Raw genomic sequence first — 18307 nt, 5'->3', positions numbered from 1 at the left:
TGCTATTCTTCTCACTAGATAATCTCAAGCCTTGTCAGGTTGGATGGGGATTTTCAGTGGACAGCCATTTTCAGGTCTCTACAGAGATGTTTCATTAAGTTCAGGTAAGATCAGGCTGGACTAGTCAAGGGCATTTACAAAGTTACATAGAAACATAAAAACAATTATCAGCAAAAAAGGACTACTTGCTCTATCTAGACCGTCCATAAATTATTTTACTAATTGTTAACTTATTATTGATTGTATACTTTTTAAATTCTGTGTCACCACACAATCCTGTCTCTGAGCTCTACAGGCAGTTTTCCCCTCCTCATTGCTTCCTTTTCACCTGATATACATTGCCAGCTATGAGAACTTATGTTGACAGGTCTGTGTCTTTCCACATCATGTCCAATCAATTGAATTGACCAAAAATGACTTCAACCAAGGTGTAGAATCATCTCAAAGATGATCAAGAGAAATAGGAGACCCCCGGAGCTAATTCAAGTGTCACTTCAAAGGGTCTAAATATGTGAGTGAGTGGAATGCACCCACACTACACAGTGAACAGGGCCGGAAGCAGTTTGTCTCTGTTCACTGTTTTGCAGTGGCAACGTGTAACTGCAGCTCAGCTCCTATTCGAATAAACAGGAGTTGAGCTGCAGTTACAGTTCACCAGAGTATACAGGGAACAGAGAGAAACTGCTTCTGGCCCTGTTCACTGTGTAGTGTGAACTCTGAACAGTGACTGAACATGGTCCTGTGGGGGGAGACTTTTTATTTTTAAGCACAAGGTAACAACATAACAAATGTGAAGACTTTCTAAATGTATCGTATGTATTCTTTCTTATCTTGTCTTTATTGAAATTGCATAGTCTGATGATTCACCAGTTGCTGATATAAGACTTGCTGAAAATATCACTTTAACCAAGCTTTTTATCTTCTAGTTGCCTTTTTTCTAGTTTATTGTTATCATTTTATTTTTTTTGTAATTAAATTCCAAATATAAATGGCAAACATTATATAATTACTATTTGCACTGTTTGGTGCTATTACACTGAATACAAGGCCAGTTATAGACTAGAGATGAGCGAACCTCGAGCATGCTTGAGTCTATCCGAACCCGAACTTCTGAACTTGGCTAAAGCCCTAAGGCTATGTGGAAAACATGGATATAGTCATTGGCTGTATCCATGTTTTCCAGGCAACCTTAGAGCTTTATCCAAGTTCAGCAGCCCCCGCTAACAAATACCGAATCCGGTTCGCTCATCTCTATTATAGACATTTACCCATTACATACCATTAGGTATCTCATCTCCTTGAAAATATCAAGTCAAATTTAGCTACATCTGTAATTTGCAATGCGTATGGCAGCTATCTGCACGGTGTATAGCATAGTTGTTTGGATCTTACTTGACAGAACAGTTAGCATACGGTAGAGCACTTAACGGAAAACTTACAGCACGTATGCTATATGCATATATAAGTGCTGACTGTTATTAGGCTTATATAAATCCTGTGTTCCTTCATCTTTGTAATAAATGTCCTTTATTTTCTGGTGACAGTGTCACAGAGGCATGTCTGATAGACTACTGGCTCCTGTCCCTCTATTGGAATACCACTGCCAAGCGCCCTACCAGGATACTCTAAAATTTTGCACAACCTTAGATGGCTGAGCAATTGTCCAAGAGCTCATAGAACACCAGCAATGCCAGAGACACATCGCTGTGATACTGTCACTGGGGAAAAAAGGACATTTTATACAAAGATTAAGGAACGGTACAAAAAAAAAATACTGTAACCGGTAACTGTCATCATTTATATAAGCATATACTTGATGTGAGTTTCCCTTTCATTTTTGACACGGACGTTTGTGCATTATGTGGCATTTTGTAGCATTAACACATATATTTATATGACCCTATAATTTACACATATAACCCAGTCGCCAGACTACCTTAGAATGCTTTCTAACTTGCTTAGTGTGGTTGTTTTTTTAAAGGGCAAACATGTTTTTCATGTAACAACCTTTAGATTAAAAGTGTGTTCACATGAAGAAGATGCTTTGCTAACAATCTTCAGTTTGATTGGGTTCTGGATTTCTACAAGCTTTATACAGACAATTGGAACAATGACATACATTCCTGAATCTAGTGGCAGTGTCTGTACTCTGCAGTACAGAAAATGAAAGAAAATATGATTATTTTTCAAAAGCAACTTAAGGCTATGTTCACACAACGTTTAACAGTGTCCGTTGCATAGCAACAGACGCTGTTAAACTGATGGCCGCCGGGCTGCATTCAGGACGTCTGTGTTAAAAGAACACCGTAAACTATAGCTGTGACCTGTGAGCCCTCAGCAACTGTTCAGAACCAGCTATTGGAATTTATACCATTACTGGTAAATATTAAAAAAATATCCTTTAATACTTTTTTTTTTTGCAATAAGTAACAATAAATAAACATTATTTGATTGGTCTGGGGTCTCTTTGCCACATTTACAGTTTTATTTAAATGAGTTCTACTTGTTCTGTTTGGAAAATCTTATTAGTTTTTACCTTGCGTCTCGACTTTGCTTTCCACCTTCTCCTTCTTTTCCTCCTTGGTCTTTAGCTTTGTTTTGCTTTCCTCTGATGTTTTTGTTTCCTTTGTGGCTTTGGGTACTTTTGTTTCAGATGTTTTAGCCTTTATTTTTTTCTCTGCCTTTTCCTCTGTTAAAGAGACCTTAGCTTTCTTTTCATCTGAAAGCAATAAAATCGATGGGTTTTAACATGTAGAAATAAATGTAAGGTAAATTCAGTGAATTATATAATTTAAGCTCATTGATTTGTTTACACATCATCAAAAATATTAAAAAGGCAGCAGATTTTCATATTTAAAATAACGTCCGTTTTTGCTGAGATTTAACTTACTGAAATGCATTGAAGTCAATGGGAAGACGAACGTCCAATGCGCACAGTGTATTCAATAAAGGACATTTTTTGCCATGGGCATCAAAATAATGAACATGATCATCATTATTTTCGGACGTCTTTTGCAAACAGTGGACGTTTTTTACTTGTAGTTCACAAACAGTTTTCCTTTTGTCACCGTTCTGTCTCCGTTTTTACAATTAAATTCAAAGGACTTTTAAATTAAGTCACACCCAAAGTCCACTTAGTAACCCCAAACTAGAATAATGTACAAAGACCCGTCAGTGCACTAAGGGTGAGGCCAGGCTGCTAAGTAACGTCTCTTATTTTAGACTCAAGATGACGGACTTCATTTTAAACGGAGATGAAAAAACGTTGTGTGAACATAGCCTAAGAATAGTTTCTCCTTATTTCTAAATTCAGAATCCGAATCTTGATAATAATGGCTGTAAGGATTATAATCATTAACTGTCAAAATCTTACATATATAGGCTATGTTCACACAATGTCAAAAATAGAGAAAAGGCATCTGATTTTGATATTTAAAAAAAGGTCTGTTTTTGCCACGATTTAACTGCCTACAATGGCAATGCATTGAAGTCAATTAAAAAAATTCAATTAAACAATGGACGTTTTTACAGCGGACTTCAAAATAATGAACGTGATCATTATGTTCGGAAGTCTTTTGCAAACAACGGAAGTTTTTTATTAGTTGTTCACACACAGTTTTTTTTTGTCACCGTTTTTTCTCAGTTTTTACTTTAAAATTCAATGGACTTTTCAATTAGGCCGCACCCAAAGGCCAATTAGTAATCTCGAACTAAAATAATATGCAAACAGCAGTCATTGCACTAAGGGGAGGCCATATAGCTAAATGATATTAGGAAGAGCCCGGCACTCACCAAGTAGATTATGCTTCTTTATTGTAGTGTAGCAAACATATGGTACAATATCTTGTACCATATGTTTGCTACACTACAATAAAGAAGCATAATCTACTTGGTGAGTGCCGGGCTCTTACTAATATCTGAACATTTTTCTCACCTCGAGCACCACCGCCACGGAAGTGCCGTCTTCTACATATTTCTACATATAGCTAAATGATGGCTGTTATTTTAGACTCAAAATAACAGACGTCATTTTAAACAGAGCTGAAAAAACGTTGTGTGACCATAGCCATATATTAGGCTGGGTTCACACTGCATTTTTGATGTCCATTTAACTGATTCATTTTTAAATAATTACTTTTAACATGCACATTTTTTTTATTTTTTATAATGGAAGTCAATGGAAAAAAAATCTGATTTTGCATCTGTCTTTTCATCATTTTTTATACATTAAATGGATGTATTAAATAGACTGCTAAAACATAGTGTGAATCTAGCCTTAATATTTCAATTAGTCACCATTAAATGAACATTAACTTTACTGTAAGGCTATGTTCCCACAGCATTTTGTCCTTTATTATTTTTTAAAATGACATCCCTCATTCCAAGTTTTGGCCACCTGTCATTACAATAACAGCCACTGAAACAGTATTCTAATTCAGAGGAATTTCATTGACTTTAATTATAAATCAGTAATAACGGACAGTATTTTTTTTTTTTTTACTTAGTGTGAACATAACCTACAGTATGTCAGAAGAATAAGTACTAACCTTTGACTGGCGTTTTTTTGTCAGTTTTGGCAACTTTTTCTGGTTCAGCTTTTTCTGCTATTAAAAAAAAAGATTTTATTTTAACAAGTGTACGATATTTTAAGTGCATTTCATTAGTTAGATGGTATGTTTGTTAGACTGTACATATATATATATATATATATATATATATATATATATATATATATATACATACATACATACATACATACATTCATATTAAGACACACACACATACACATAATTCATAAGTCATTAAATAAATTATTGACATTAATTATCTGTATGGCTATGTTCATGCAATATTTTTTCCTCTCCATTTAAAATTACGTCCGTCATTTTGCTGTTTGGCTGTCCGTCAGTGCAATGACAGCTGTTGGTACATTATTTTAGTTAAGGGGGACTGTTTGCCCTTTGGGTGTGTCTTTAATTGAAAAGCAATTGAATTTAATAGTAAAAACGGTGAAAAGACGGTGAAAAAAAATGTGTGAACAACAAAAAAATTACGTCATTTGTTTGAAACAGACGTCCGAAACTAATTGACCTGATCATTATTTTGACATCCGCGCAGATAAAATCTAGCATTTTATACACTGTATACACTGGACGTCCGTCATTCAATTGACTTCAATGCATTGCATTACGGTCAAATACATCTCAACAATAGTGGATGTTAAAGATGAGCAAAACGAGTCTTACGAATTCCAATTCACAACGAATCGGGCATTGAATTCACTTCATAGCATATTGCAAATTTGCTGGATTCGCTTCATAAATTCGCAGCAATGGCAGCCGCACATATTAGCTTGCAGTACTGTCTTTTACTGTCCGTAATCCCTTGCGCCCATTCAATCAGCTGCAAACCCCACTGTGATGTCAGCAACATCCCCCCCCCCTGTATATAAGGTGATATATTTGTGAATTTTGCGAAATTTCCGAGTGATTTGCTCAACTCTATTGGATGTCTTTTTAAATTTTCTTTTTTTTTTTCTCTAAAGTTGTCTGAACATAGCCTATGTCAGAAGCATAAACACTAACCTTTGACTGGGGCTTTTTTGTCAGGTTTGGCAGGTTTTTCTGGTTCTGCTTTTTCTGCTATTAAACAAAGAATAATGTTATTTTAACAGATTTATGTAATTTAAGTGCATCTCATTAGTTACGTAATATATTGATTTTAGCTCATTCATAGGCTATATTTCCACTACGGGATTCTAGTATGAAATGGCGGCTGCAAATAATTATTATTATCGTTATTTGTAACCATCTTTATGAAAAGATGTCCGTCTTTTGCCATTAAACGGTGAACTGGTCCGTTAGTGCGAACATAGCCTAATAAAAAACACCAATAGTCAGTACACAAAAAGCTTGTTAAAAAGCTGCTGAGATGCATTTTTAACAAGCTTTAAGACTGTGGAAATGCATAATGCATTTATTTATTTATACTGTATACTTACTGCTACAGTCTTCTATTTTCACTATTACAGCTCAGCCGCTGTAATAACTGCAGTAACCTGGTACCACCACAACACAGATTATAGAGTCAACACCCTGCTAATTAACTATCGATGGCCATCTACATAAACCATCTTTTTTTTTTTTTTTTTCTCGGAAAACCCCTTTAAATGAAACTGTATATCAATTTTTAGTAATTGCAAATTCAGGGTAGCTTTACACCTACCAGATCCACAGTGGATTTCACACTGTGATTTGCAGCTAAATCTGCTGCGAATCCTGGTATAATGAAGGCCTATGGGGGCACATAACTGCAGAGGAATTTTCATTCCGCTGTAGATATGTAACATAACCCCTTTAACCCCCGACCCCCCACAGTCCTGGCCCGAAGCATACATTACCTGCTCGGCGTCACGGCTGTGTGAGGTTCTCGGCTCCCCTCCTTCCTCATCAGCCATGGCTGACTGCCGGGAGATGCTGGGACGCCCCGAAGCAAGCAGGAGCCTGAAGCAGGTGATGTATGCTTCGGACTGGGGCTGTGACTGTGCCGATGCCTCTAATAGTTAATATATTAAATTAATAAAACACATTTTCTTTGTAATAAAGTCTCTTTCGTTGGTCAATAATTTAATTCTAACGAATCCATCATTTTGCAATTAAATATACTGTTAAAATAAATAGATATATAAATAAATGTATATTTATATATATTTATTTTTTGACAGTATATTTAATTGCACAATGATGGATTCGTTAGAATTAAATTATTGAACAACGAAACTGAATTTATTTAATCGAAAATGTGTTTTATTAATTAAATATTAACTAGTACAGGAAGCTCCATAAGCCGTTAATTCATATTGCCGGCAAAAGAGCTTTCTGTACTAATCATCACTTTACTTTAATGAAAACATCAAATGTTTCTTCTAATTATGTTATCACAATAGCATTATTAGAAGAAACATTTAGAATTATATATGCGCTCAGCTGATTGGCTGATCGGCTGAGCGCACATATAATGAGTCGGTCCGCAGTACAGTGACTTCATTGTGCTGCGGACCAGCAAAGAGACAACATCGGGGTGAGTATTCAGCTCTCCCCACCCCCTCCCCAGCACTGCACCCCTCCCAGCAAGGAAGGGGGGGTCAGTTAACCCCTTCCTTGCTGGGATGGGTGCAGTCTGACATCAGTCTGGCCCCCAAGGGGTTAAGGGGGATGCAATACATCCTCCCTTAACCCCTTGGGAGCCAGACTGTAAGCAGCGATCTGTAAAGATGCTGCATACTGTAAGGTGCACAACACCGCTCACAATGATGGGTGTTGTGCTCCTGTTTGTGTGTTTTTTGTGTGTTTCTCCCTTTTTGTTTTTCAGATATCGGTATCCTGGGGATTACGTCGGATTCCGTGGACTACGTCGATGACCAGCGTTTTTTTTTTTTTTTATAAAATGGTCAATGAGGGGTGTGGGGGTGTTTTTATTTGAATAAAAATGTTTTTTAACTTGTGTCTTGTCTTTATTTCTTTACTTTATAGACTTAGTAGTGGAAGCCGTCTAATAGACGGAATCCATTACTAAGTTGGGGCCTAGTGTTAGCCGGTATAAAATGGCTAACACTAACCCCCTATTATTACCCCAGTACCCAATGCCACCAGGGGTACTGGGAAGAGCCGGGTGCCAGTGGTCCCGGAGCGTCAAAATTGGCGCTCTTGGACCGAGCAGCAGCAGGCTGGTAAGATTTAGGCTGGGGAGGGCCTAAACCAATGGCTCTTCCCACCCTGGTGTTACCAGGCTGCTGTCGTTTGGTTTTTAACCCGGCTGGTTATAAAAATAGGGGGGACCCTATGCGTTTTTTTTTAATTATTTATTTATTTTAAAAAAACGCATAGGGTCCCCCCTATTTTTATAACCAGCCGGGTTAAAAACCAAACGACAGCAGCCTGGTAACACCAGGGTGGGAAGAGCCATTAGTTTAGGCCCTCCCCAGCCTAAATCTTACCAGCCTGCTGCTGCCCGGTCCAGGAGCGCCAATTTTGACGCTCCGGGACCACTGGCACCCGGCTCTTCCCAGTACCCCTGGTGGCATTGGGTACTGGGGTAATAATAGGGGTTAGTGTTAGCCATTTTATACCGGCTAACACTAGGCCCCAACTTAGTAATGGATTCCGTCTATTAGACGGCTTCCACTACTAAGTCTATAAAGTAAAGAAATAAAGACAAGTCACAAGTTAAAAAACATTTTTATTCAAATAAAAACACCCCCACACCCCTCATTGACCATTTTATAAAAAAAAAAAAAAAAACGCTGGTCATCGACGTAGTCCACGGAATCCGACGTAATCCCCAGGATACCGATATCTGAAAAACAAAAAGGGAGAAACACACAAAAAACACACAAACAGGAGCACAACACCCATCATTGTGAGCGGTGTTGTGCACCTTACAGTATGCAGCATCTTTACAGATCGCTGCTTACAGTCTGGCCCCCAAGGGGTTAAGGGAGGATGTATTGCATCCCCCTTAACCCCTTGGGGGCCAGACTGATGTCAGACTGCACCCATCCCAGCAAGGAAGGGGTTAACTGACCCCCCCTTCCTTGCTGGGAGGGGTGCAGTGCTGGGGAGGGGGTGGGGAGAGCTGAATACTCACCCCGATGTTGTCTCTTTGCTGGTCCGCAGCACAATGAAGTCACTGTACTGCGGACCGGCTCATTATATGTGCGCTCAGCCGATCAGCCAATCAGCTGAGCGCACATATAATTCTAAATGTTTCTTCTAATAATGCTATTGTGATAACATAATTAGAAGAAACATTTGATGTTTTCATTAAAGTAAAGTGATGATTAGTACAGAATGCTCTTTTGCCGGCAATATGAATTAACGGCTTATGGAGCTTCCTGTACTAATTAATATTTAATTAATAAAACACATTTTCGATTAAATAAATTCAGTTTCGTTGTTCAATAATTTAATTCTAACGAATCCATCATTTTGCAATTAAATATACTGTCAAAAAATAAATATATATATAAATATACATTTATTTATATATCTATTTATTTTAACAGTATATTTAATTGCAAAATGATGGATTCGTTTAAATTTAATTATTGAACAACGAAAGGCACTTTATTACAACGAAAATGTGTTTTATTATTTTAATAGATTAACCATGAGAGACATCGGCATTAGTGCAGAGGATCGCAAACCCCGGTAATAGCAATTCATGTAAACTGTGTTCTCTGCTTTCCCAGATGCATCCAGAGGTGTTTGCATCACTTTCTTAAGATTTTATTTGTTATTTGTAGTTGAACCAGATTTCAAAGTAAATGACCGTATGTTTTGAGCCGCATGTCTATTTTTTCCCACGGCCGGAGTTTCATCCGCACATTTACAGCCGCATAAAAAATACAGCCGCACAGTTACATAGTGTGAACCTAGCCTCAATGTGTACAGCAAGTATATTTTTCAGAAATCTATTGTGCAGCACTGAGCAAGATTTCTGTAATGCATATATATTTAGAATTTGGTAACAGTAAACATTCAGATCAAAGTTCTCCTCACTCTCAACTGCATAAAGTGAAACCTTAGGAAATGGATTATTCCATGCAAGTCTATGGCACTGGTTCTGTCACCAGAGATGTGAGCTATGGAGATGGAGAGGGGCACTCTATCTGCTAAGGTTCAACTGTATTGGGCAGGGAGAGTGGTTCTCAGAGCTCTTTTCTAGTGCCAGTGCTATTTTGAAAAGAGTTGCTAAACAGTCATTTTTAATGAAAGCACTGGAGGTAGACATTAATAAGTTTAAACTCTCGGGCTATGTTCCCACAATGTAATTTTTTGGCCGTCTTGTAGGTGTCTTTTTGGATATCGGTCATTTTTAGGTCAAATGATCTCCAATTTCTGCAAAACATTCCTACGTTATTTGCAGAATACAGCTGTTATTTGGCCTTAAAATGTCGGCTGTCAAAACAGACGGACATAAAACGGCCAAAAAAAAAAAAAAACATTGTGGGAACATAGCTCTGGAGTGAACTAAGAAATAATAATGTATTATTAAATATTTAATCACTAATTTAATGAATACAGTAGTTAAATAAAAATAATAATATTAACATAACAACAATAAACAATGTACATTGTATGGTATCATTGGTAAATTAATTGCTCACCTTTAGCTGGGGACTTTTTCTCAGGCTTTAAAACTTTTGCTATTTCTGTTTTTGCAACTATTTAAGACAGAAATATACTACTGTAATAAAATGCAATTACAAAGTAGAAGAAAGTATATTGTATAATTCATGTATAAGTGATATATTATTTTACCTTAAATACTGTAAATAATGTGTGCTCCGTCTTCAAGCAATCCATCATTAGTTTAACTGGCATGTTTGCTTAGTGGATATGCTCTGAATTTTCCACACAGTATTCGCAGGCAGAAAATCTGCAGTGTATGGCTATGTTCCCACCTCAGGAAATATAGCCGTCTCGTGAAAGAGATGCCAGCTAACAATAATCATGTTCATTATTATTGGCCGTCTCTTTTACAAGACAGCCACCTTCCCCTATTAGGCTATGTTCACACGGTGTGAGAGACCGGCCGTTCCGTGACCCCGGCCGGGTCACGGAACAGTCGGTCTCTGCCCGGATCATCGTGGCCAGTACTTAAGTACCGTCCGGATGATCTGTCCGGCCGCAAAGCTCTGACACTCCGGCCGGGATCCCATTGAAAGTAAGGCATTGTTCCACCGCACCACCATGTTGCCATACGTAGTGTGAACATAGCCTTATAGTAGAAAAAAGTGGATGACATTTGTAGAATTTTCATCTAAAGGCTATGTTCACACAACGTCAAAAATATTAAAAAGGCGAACGATTTTCATATTTAAAATAACGTCCGTTTTTGCCAAGATTTAACTGACTGCAGTGCAATGCACTGAAGTCAATGGGAGGAGACAGACGTCCAATGCTCACAGCGTATTCAATAACGGACGTTTTTGGCGCGGGCGTCAAAATAATGAACATGATCATTATTTTCGGCCGTCTTTTGCAAACAGCGGACGTTTTGCATTTGTAGTTCACACACAGTTTTCCTTCTGTCACAGTTCTGTCTCCGTTTTCACTATTAAATTCAATGGACTTTTTAATTAAGCCACATCCAAAGTCCAATTAGTAACCCCAAACTAGAATAATGTACAAACACCTGTCAGTGCACTAAGGGGAGGCCAGGCTGCTAAATAACGTGCGTTATTTTAGACTCAAAATGACGGACGCCATTTTAAACGGAGATGAAAAAAAACTTGTGTGAACATAGCCAAACAGTGTGTAAAAAAAAAAATCTGCACATAAACTGTTAATCTATGTTGTGTGCAGCGAGATGAAGATATCAGGGAGCTGGGGAGAGAAGTGTTCAGCTCATTGCTTCTTCCAGATATATCTACAGATTGGTGGAGGTCTGAACACTCAGACCTGACCAATCAAAACTTTTGAAATGTCTCTGTGACATGTCAGAAGGTATTTTATAATGACAGGACACATAAAAAATGATGTACAATAATACTCTTGTCTAAAGGCAAATTCACCCTAAACTTTGCCCCCAACTTCTATATATGCCCCCGTGCTATGTTTATCATGGTGCTTACCTTTGGTAACAGCTTTTTTGTCCGTTTTGTCCTTTTGATCCTTCTCTTTGACAATTGCTGGAATAAAACAGAAATAAAAATATGCATGGGCAATTAGAAATGAGCCATATTATTATGAGATGAACATTTCCTATCACATTTTAGTTATCGTACCGTAGCACATCTTTGTATCAAGTCTCCCGCATGAAACTTTTGTCTCAATAAATCCCGCAAGCTCTAACCAAAGTAGATTTTAGTGTCCACATGACTATCTCTTTCTGCTCTCTAACTTGGGATATTAACAAACCTTTTGCAGTGACTTTCTTCTGAGTTTTGTCCTTTTCTTTAGGTTCTTCCTTTGGAGTTTCTGAAATATATGTAGGTAAAATATGATGCGTTACCAATAACATTGACTGTTTATAGGCACTGATAAGAAGATCAGCACCTGAAAGCTTCATATCAATCATGGTGGCAGCTTTATTTTCAATTATAAACAATAATTTCTAGCCATTTACCTGCGCCTTTTATTCTTAGGTGAAAGCAGAATTCATAAAAGTTAATTCTTTAAATAAGAGCTGACATTTACAGCAAGACTGATTAGAATGCAATAGGTCTTTGTACACTTCATAGTCAAATGGCAATGGTTTAAAGGAGTATTCCGCTCAAACTAAACTTTTCATATGCTGCTGTCCTTGGGTAGAACATAATAAACAACCTATTCTTAACTCTACACGTTTCCCCCGTGTCGTCTGACGTCATCTTCAGGTCCCAGCTGACCGTTCCTCCACTTTTCGGTCGAACTAGTTCCACCAGTGACAGCCCTCTTAATTAATCACTAGTCGCTGCGCTGTCCTATCTCAGTCAGTGATTGGCTGAGCGGGCTGTCACTGGCAAGACAAGTCCGCCTCAGAAGGGGAGGAGGAAACCATCAGCCAGAAGACCTGAAAAGTGCAGAAAGGTAAAAAATAGGCTTTTGTTTTGTTCTCCTCAAGGGCAGCAACATATTAAAAGTTTAGTTTGACCAGACTAGCCCTTTAAAGTGACTCTGTACCCACAATCTGCCCACCCCAAACCACGTGTACCTTCAGATAGCTGCTTTTAATCCAAGATCGGTCCTGGGGTCCGTTCTGTCCTAAAAATCAACTTTTAAACTTGCTGCCCTATGTAAAACTGGCGTGGTCTAGAGTGTCTGTGCATTAGGCTGGCACAACCTCTCTGTCCCTCCTCCCCATCCTCTTTATCATTAGGAATGCCCCAGGCAGTTATTCTTCTCTTCATCAGCTGTGTAAACACTGCATATGGGCTAGATTGTTAAAGCACCTGTGCAGTGTTCACTACAGAGGGATAGGAAAAATCCTGGCAGCAGCATTCCTAATGATGAAGAGGGGGGGGGGGAGGGACGGAGGGGTGGTGCAAGGTTAAGACACAGATACTCTAGGGCACGGCAGTTTGACACAGGGCTGCGAGTTTGAAAGTAGTTTTTTAGGACAATAACTACATCACCTGCCGAAGGGACCCCAGGACAGATCATGGATTTAAAAAAAGCAGCTATCCGAAGTTACAAGTGGTTGGGGGCGGGGGGCAGATTGTGGGTAGAGAGTTGCTTTAAAGGAGTTTGTATTTTATATGTATGTTGCCTTGGAAGTTGTGAAGATTTCCTGCAAATTAGTTTTGACATTGTATTTTGCACAAGAAAACAAGAGGAAAACAGGGTGGTCTATTTTAGGCTGTGTTCCCACTATTGCTTTTTTTGTCTGTTTGGAGGCAATATAACGGCCATTATTTTATAAAGACGGCCATCAATTGTGCAATAGCAACCAACATTATCAAATAACAGCCATTATTTGGCCTCAAACGGCTAAAAAAAGACGTAATGGGATCCTAGCGTTATAACTAAAAGTTTAATTTGCGGTTTGGAGAATGCAGGTCAGTGGAGACAGCAGACAGGTTGTCTTATTAAAAGAAAAGAAAAAGTTTGTATCTTATGAATAGCAGAAATAGATCTTACCTTTGCTTAGAGTTTTCTTCTCAGCTTTCTCTTTTTTTGCAGGGGACTCCTTTACTGCTGCTAAAGTACAACATAATTATATGTATGAGGGGATCATAGGAACCAACAAAAGGAGTAATAAAAAAAATCTACCTAATGTCCTTACATAGTAACTTGTAGGCTATGACAACTCAATGTCATTTTATGGTCGGATGACAGTTGGATGTTGGTTATTTCACTGCCAAACAACGAACAGTATTTTAAAACAACGTCCATTATTGGTGGAATAACCCTGTTGACTTAAAATAATGGCAGATGCTTGTCCGCAAAATTGCAGCCTTTCAAAAAAAAGTCTGTCAACTAGCAAAAAAAAAAAAAAAAAAATTGCTGTGTGGTCGTGGCCTTAGGCTACAGTATGTTTACACATCGTCAAAATTATGTCGGTTTTTCAATTCTAGGACATGTGGGGACAAACTTCTGGCATAGCAACCTTAGTTAATTTGCATCATTTTTGCACCAAGTTGGAACTAAAGACTGGGAAAAATATGGTCACTTTCTATTGGACCACCATTATTTAAAAAAAAACTAAAAAACGGTCATACAATGTGCGTTGTTCTAAAATAATATCCGTTATTTGCCCTTAAATGTCAGCCGTCCAATAAAAACATTTGTCATTCTGACGGTGTGAGTTCATTTAGCATGATTATGTTACTATTAAACTTCCACGCTTGTATAACAATATACTTTTCCCTATGCTCACTTAAATGCTCCAAATATCGATCTACCACATGAAAGCACTGTTGAGATGGGAACACAACACACCTTGGAAAATCTTCCACTAATTGCCAAAATTCCTCTATAGATTTAACAACTATACGGCCATGACTTAATGTTTGCATGCTATAAACTAGACTTAAACCCTCTTTCTACTCCTCCCTTTTTTGTATGTGTGTGTTTTATAGATCTCAGAGAATGCAAAGATGCCAGAACAATAGAACAACAGAACTATAGAAATGTTGCCCAAAGGGGTATTCCGCAAAGATTTTTTTTTATTTCAAATAAACTGGTATCAGAAAATTATACAGATTTGTATATTACTTCTATTAAAAAATCTCAAGTCTTTAAGTACTTAGCAGCTGTATGCTCTGCAGGACATGGTGTATTCTTTTCAGTCTGATAAAGTGCTCTCTGCTGCCACCTCTGTCCGTGACAGGAACTTTCCAAAGCAGGGAACATTATCAATGGGACAGTTCCAGTCATGGACAGAGATGGCAGCAGAGAGCACTGTGTCAGACTGGAAGGAATAAACCACTTCCTGCAGAACATACAGAAGCTGATAAGTACTGAAAGACTTCAGATTTGTAAACTGAATTAAATTACGAATCTTTATAACTTTCTGACACTTTATACATAAGTTAAGAAGTCTAAAAACTCCCAAGAACAAGTCAAGGAGAAAAATAATAAACTTATCTCTGTGAATATTGTCTTCTATTATTCCAAGCAGATTCTGAGCATTAAATATCCTTTATATTAATATAGTGACATTTAAAATGCTGCATTTACATTGCTAACTGCCTGTCCATAAAACATGCAGCAAATGCGTCATGTGCTAAATATAAAAGCCTTACTCACAAATGCATTTATCCAAATCCATGCTGAACAATTACACAGAAATCACTTTTATTTGCCATATGTATGTAGTCAGCAGATACTTCTACAAATACCATGAAGTCAATAAATCCCAACTTATAACATTGGACACGTAATAGAAAAGCCAAGGACGCAGATAAATAAGGCCAGCTGCTCCCTGCATAATTAATAAGGCATTTAGTGTAAGTAATGGAACTCAATTTATCAACACTTGGTGCTACCATTGTAACATACAGTACTGCTGCCAAAGTTACCGAGTGCATATAGACACAGCAAAATTGACAAAGGCTCAGCTTGGTTTTGTCCTCAATCCACTTCCCATCCATCCACATAGATGCAGTTATTCCCAAATATATGTACTGCATTGCATGGTTTATGATAATATAGGAAGCTGCAGGGATCGCCTAGGATGCATTTATATACAGTACTTCTGTTTATGAAGGCAGAAAAAAGTAGGGACAAACACATATGGACAACTTTTTTTTTATATGACCCTGTTAGGTAAAACTCTATGAACTGGAGTAGATCAAGGGCCTTATTACACGCAGTGGTAGTCTGCCGAATCTTCCCAATTCGGCCAATTGTCGCTCCATTTAATAGAGAGAACGATCAGTCGGTGAAACAATCATTGGCTGATCGTTTCTTTAGGCCCTGACCTTAAATCATTGGCCGCCGAAAGTGCATTGCTACATGTGATAGCGATACATGGCCGACAGATGACGATTCAACAGTTAATATTACCTGTCCACGTCCCCAGCCAATCACTGGCCGCAGAGCACAGGAGGAGATTGGGCACATGGACGGGTAATATAAACTGTTAAGGCAAAAGCTTCACGGACTTTGCTAACAATGTCCGTGCAGCCCTTGCTAAACGTTTATCGGGCCATGTAATAGGCTCAGTAAAAAAGTGCCGACCTAGCAGATCTGCACTCATTTACAGTATTGATCCTGCTATTATCGGCCCATGTAATAGACCCTAACTGCAAAATGCAGTGAAACACTTTGAACTTGACTAGTCCAGTGATACAGGGTCACCCAGATGTACTACTACCCCCAGTATACAGTACACTGTATTGATTGCAAAGGTAGAGGAACTGATAGTTAAGGTAGTTTCATTATAGGAAGGGTTGCTCAGCCTAGATAACCACAAATGGAGGGTACTGTTATTTCAAATATCCTCCCTCTATGGGATTCCCCATAGAAAACCTCTCCTGCTGTGGACAGTTCCTGTCTTGGCCAGAGATGTCAGCAAAGAGCACTGTGTCAGACTGAAAATAAAACATTTCCTGCAGGACATACAGAAGATGATAAGTACTTTTTAATAGAAGTAAATTACAAATCTCGATAACTTTCCGACGTCAGTTGATTTGAAAGAAAAAGATTTTCGCTGGACAACCCCTTTAACGCTGACTAGCCATTGGCTGTACACTGAGTTAACAAACTGATCATAGGGCTGCCCATAGGCTCAAAGTTAAATGCAGAAGCATGGGTACTGCAGTGGGGCACTAATATGGCTGCTGCAGCCGTGATATTAAAATCTAAATAGACCTCATACATAAGGCAATTATTAATTATATATTTGCCACTGTGTTTTTTTTCCTTATAAAACATAACAGGTACACTTTAACAGGGCCATATTTACAGCTAGTGCTGCCCCTGGCACTCGGACTGCATACACCCCATTAGGGCAATTCCATAAGTGTCTGAATACTTTGCATGCAGAATTATCACAAATATGCAGCAAAATTTGCATGAGTTATGTACAGATTTTGTTTCAGATTCACAACAGATTATATTCCATCTCTTTAGCTTGTGGCCATCATCCTGATGCAAACGTTTACAATTTTATAACCCATCTTTGGACCTTTAGACTTTAGATTGTTTTTTCAATGTTATTAACAGAATAGGTTCTAGATCTTGTAGTCCCCCCACCTTGCTGGTCATAGACTGTATTTCAACCCCTCTTCAATAAAAAGAAAAAAAAAACTTCCCATTTAAAAACCATTACACATAAAAAATTACCTTTTGCTGGAACTTTCTTTTTCTTTTCATCTTTTTCCTTCTCTTCTGTTTTTGCCTTCACTATAATTGATAAATGAAACTAAATGTACTTATACATTTACAAAATTCCAATTTAGTCTTATCATGGGTAAGATATCGGAGCTTTGTCAACTTATATCATTTGGAAATATTTATTTTACTGCAGAGGGGGTGTAAGCAGTATGGCGGAAGAACTACAGAGGGAGGTATACAGTATGGAGGCCTAACTACAGGGAAACTTACAGTATAGGAGCCTAACAACTGTGGGGGATAAAGTATGGTGCCTTACTACTAATACGGTGAGTATAGGGGCATACTCTGTGTCTCCAAAAATAAGAACGACCCTGAAAATACCATATACAAGTTATATAATGGTCAAAAATAGTGCTACTCCTAATGTATTCAAACAGGCCAGATTATTCTGAAAAGTTTTCTAAAGTGACAGTTTCACTTTAAATCACAGTTTCTCTCTTATTAGCAGAACACACACAAGCAGGTGTAAGCAGTGGTGTTCTGGAGCTGGATGCATCACCGGCTCCTGCTTGCCCTGTAATTTTTTTTTTGCTACTTGCTAATGTTCTATTCCCAACAAATTGGCAAACACTCGCTTGGCAAACAGCTATTTCTCCCAGCTCGTCCATAAACATTTACCCTTGACTAAGTGTATATTATTAGTTCAACGAGATCAATTTTTACCATCAATGTCTGAGGATGGAGGGCTGTCAGGCTGCCTCTATACATGTTAGATCATTGGTGATTGTAATAAATAGATTCTGTAAAACCAGTCTAATGTTTATAGCCAGTGTAAGAGGCTAAATAGGAGACACAGGAAGGTATTTTATCCGTGGATGTTATGTTATTAGGTTTATGCTATTCTTATAATTGTGAAATCTACTGCAATCCTAAATATTAGTGCACATCTGTAGCATATTTGGTTTTTATAGCAATTACTGTTTACTTGTTACATTAATTTGCGTATAGTGAGTGTATTAGTGAGTAGAATAATTTTTTCT

At 38.0% G+C, this 18307-nt stretch overlaps 1 protein-coding gene across 1 annotated transcript in view; it reads right to left on the bottom strand.

Moving 5' to 3' along the window:
* The window catches only part of TRDN (triadin), a 255364-nt gene that overhangs the window by 67310 nt on the left and 169747 nt on the right, over window positions 1-18307 (bottom strand). The window contains exons 16-23 of the mRNA XM_069974192.1: window positions 17277-17336; window positions 13626-13685; window positions 11925-11984; window positions 11639-11695; window positions 10169-10225; window positions 5586-5642; window positions 4548-4604; window positions 2537-2719 (exon numbers count right to left, since the gene is read on the bottom strand). Coding sequence (XP_069830293.1) covers window positions 2537-2719; window positions 4548-4604; window positions 5586-5642; window positions 10169-10225; window positions 11639-11695; window positions 11925-11984; window positions 13626-13685; window positions 17277-17336 — 591 coding nt within the window. The remainder of the gene's footprint in view (window positions 1-2536; window positions 2720-4547; window positions 4605-5585; window positions 5643-10168; window positions 10226-11638; window positions 11696-11924; window positions 11985-13625; window positions 13686-17276; window positions 17337-18307) is intronic.

Source organism: Dendropsophus ebraccatus, chromosome 6 (assembly GCF_027789765.1).
Source record: "Dendropsophus ebraccatus isolate aDenEbr1 chromosome 6, aDenEbr1.pat, whole genome shotgun sequence".
In the NCBI taxonomy this organism is placed as follows: Eukaryota; Metazoa; Chordata; class Amphibia; order Anura; family Hylidae; genus Dendropsophus; species Dendropsophus ebraccatus.
The sequence above is the reverse complement of the archived record's forward strand: the minus strand, read 5'-3'. Positions and strand labels throughout refer to the sequence as shown.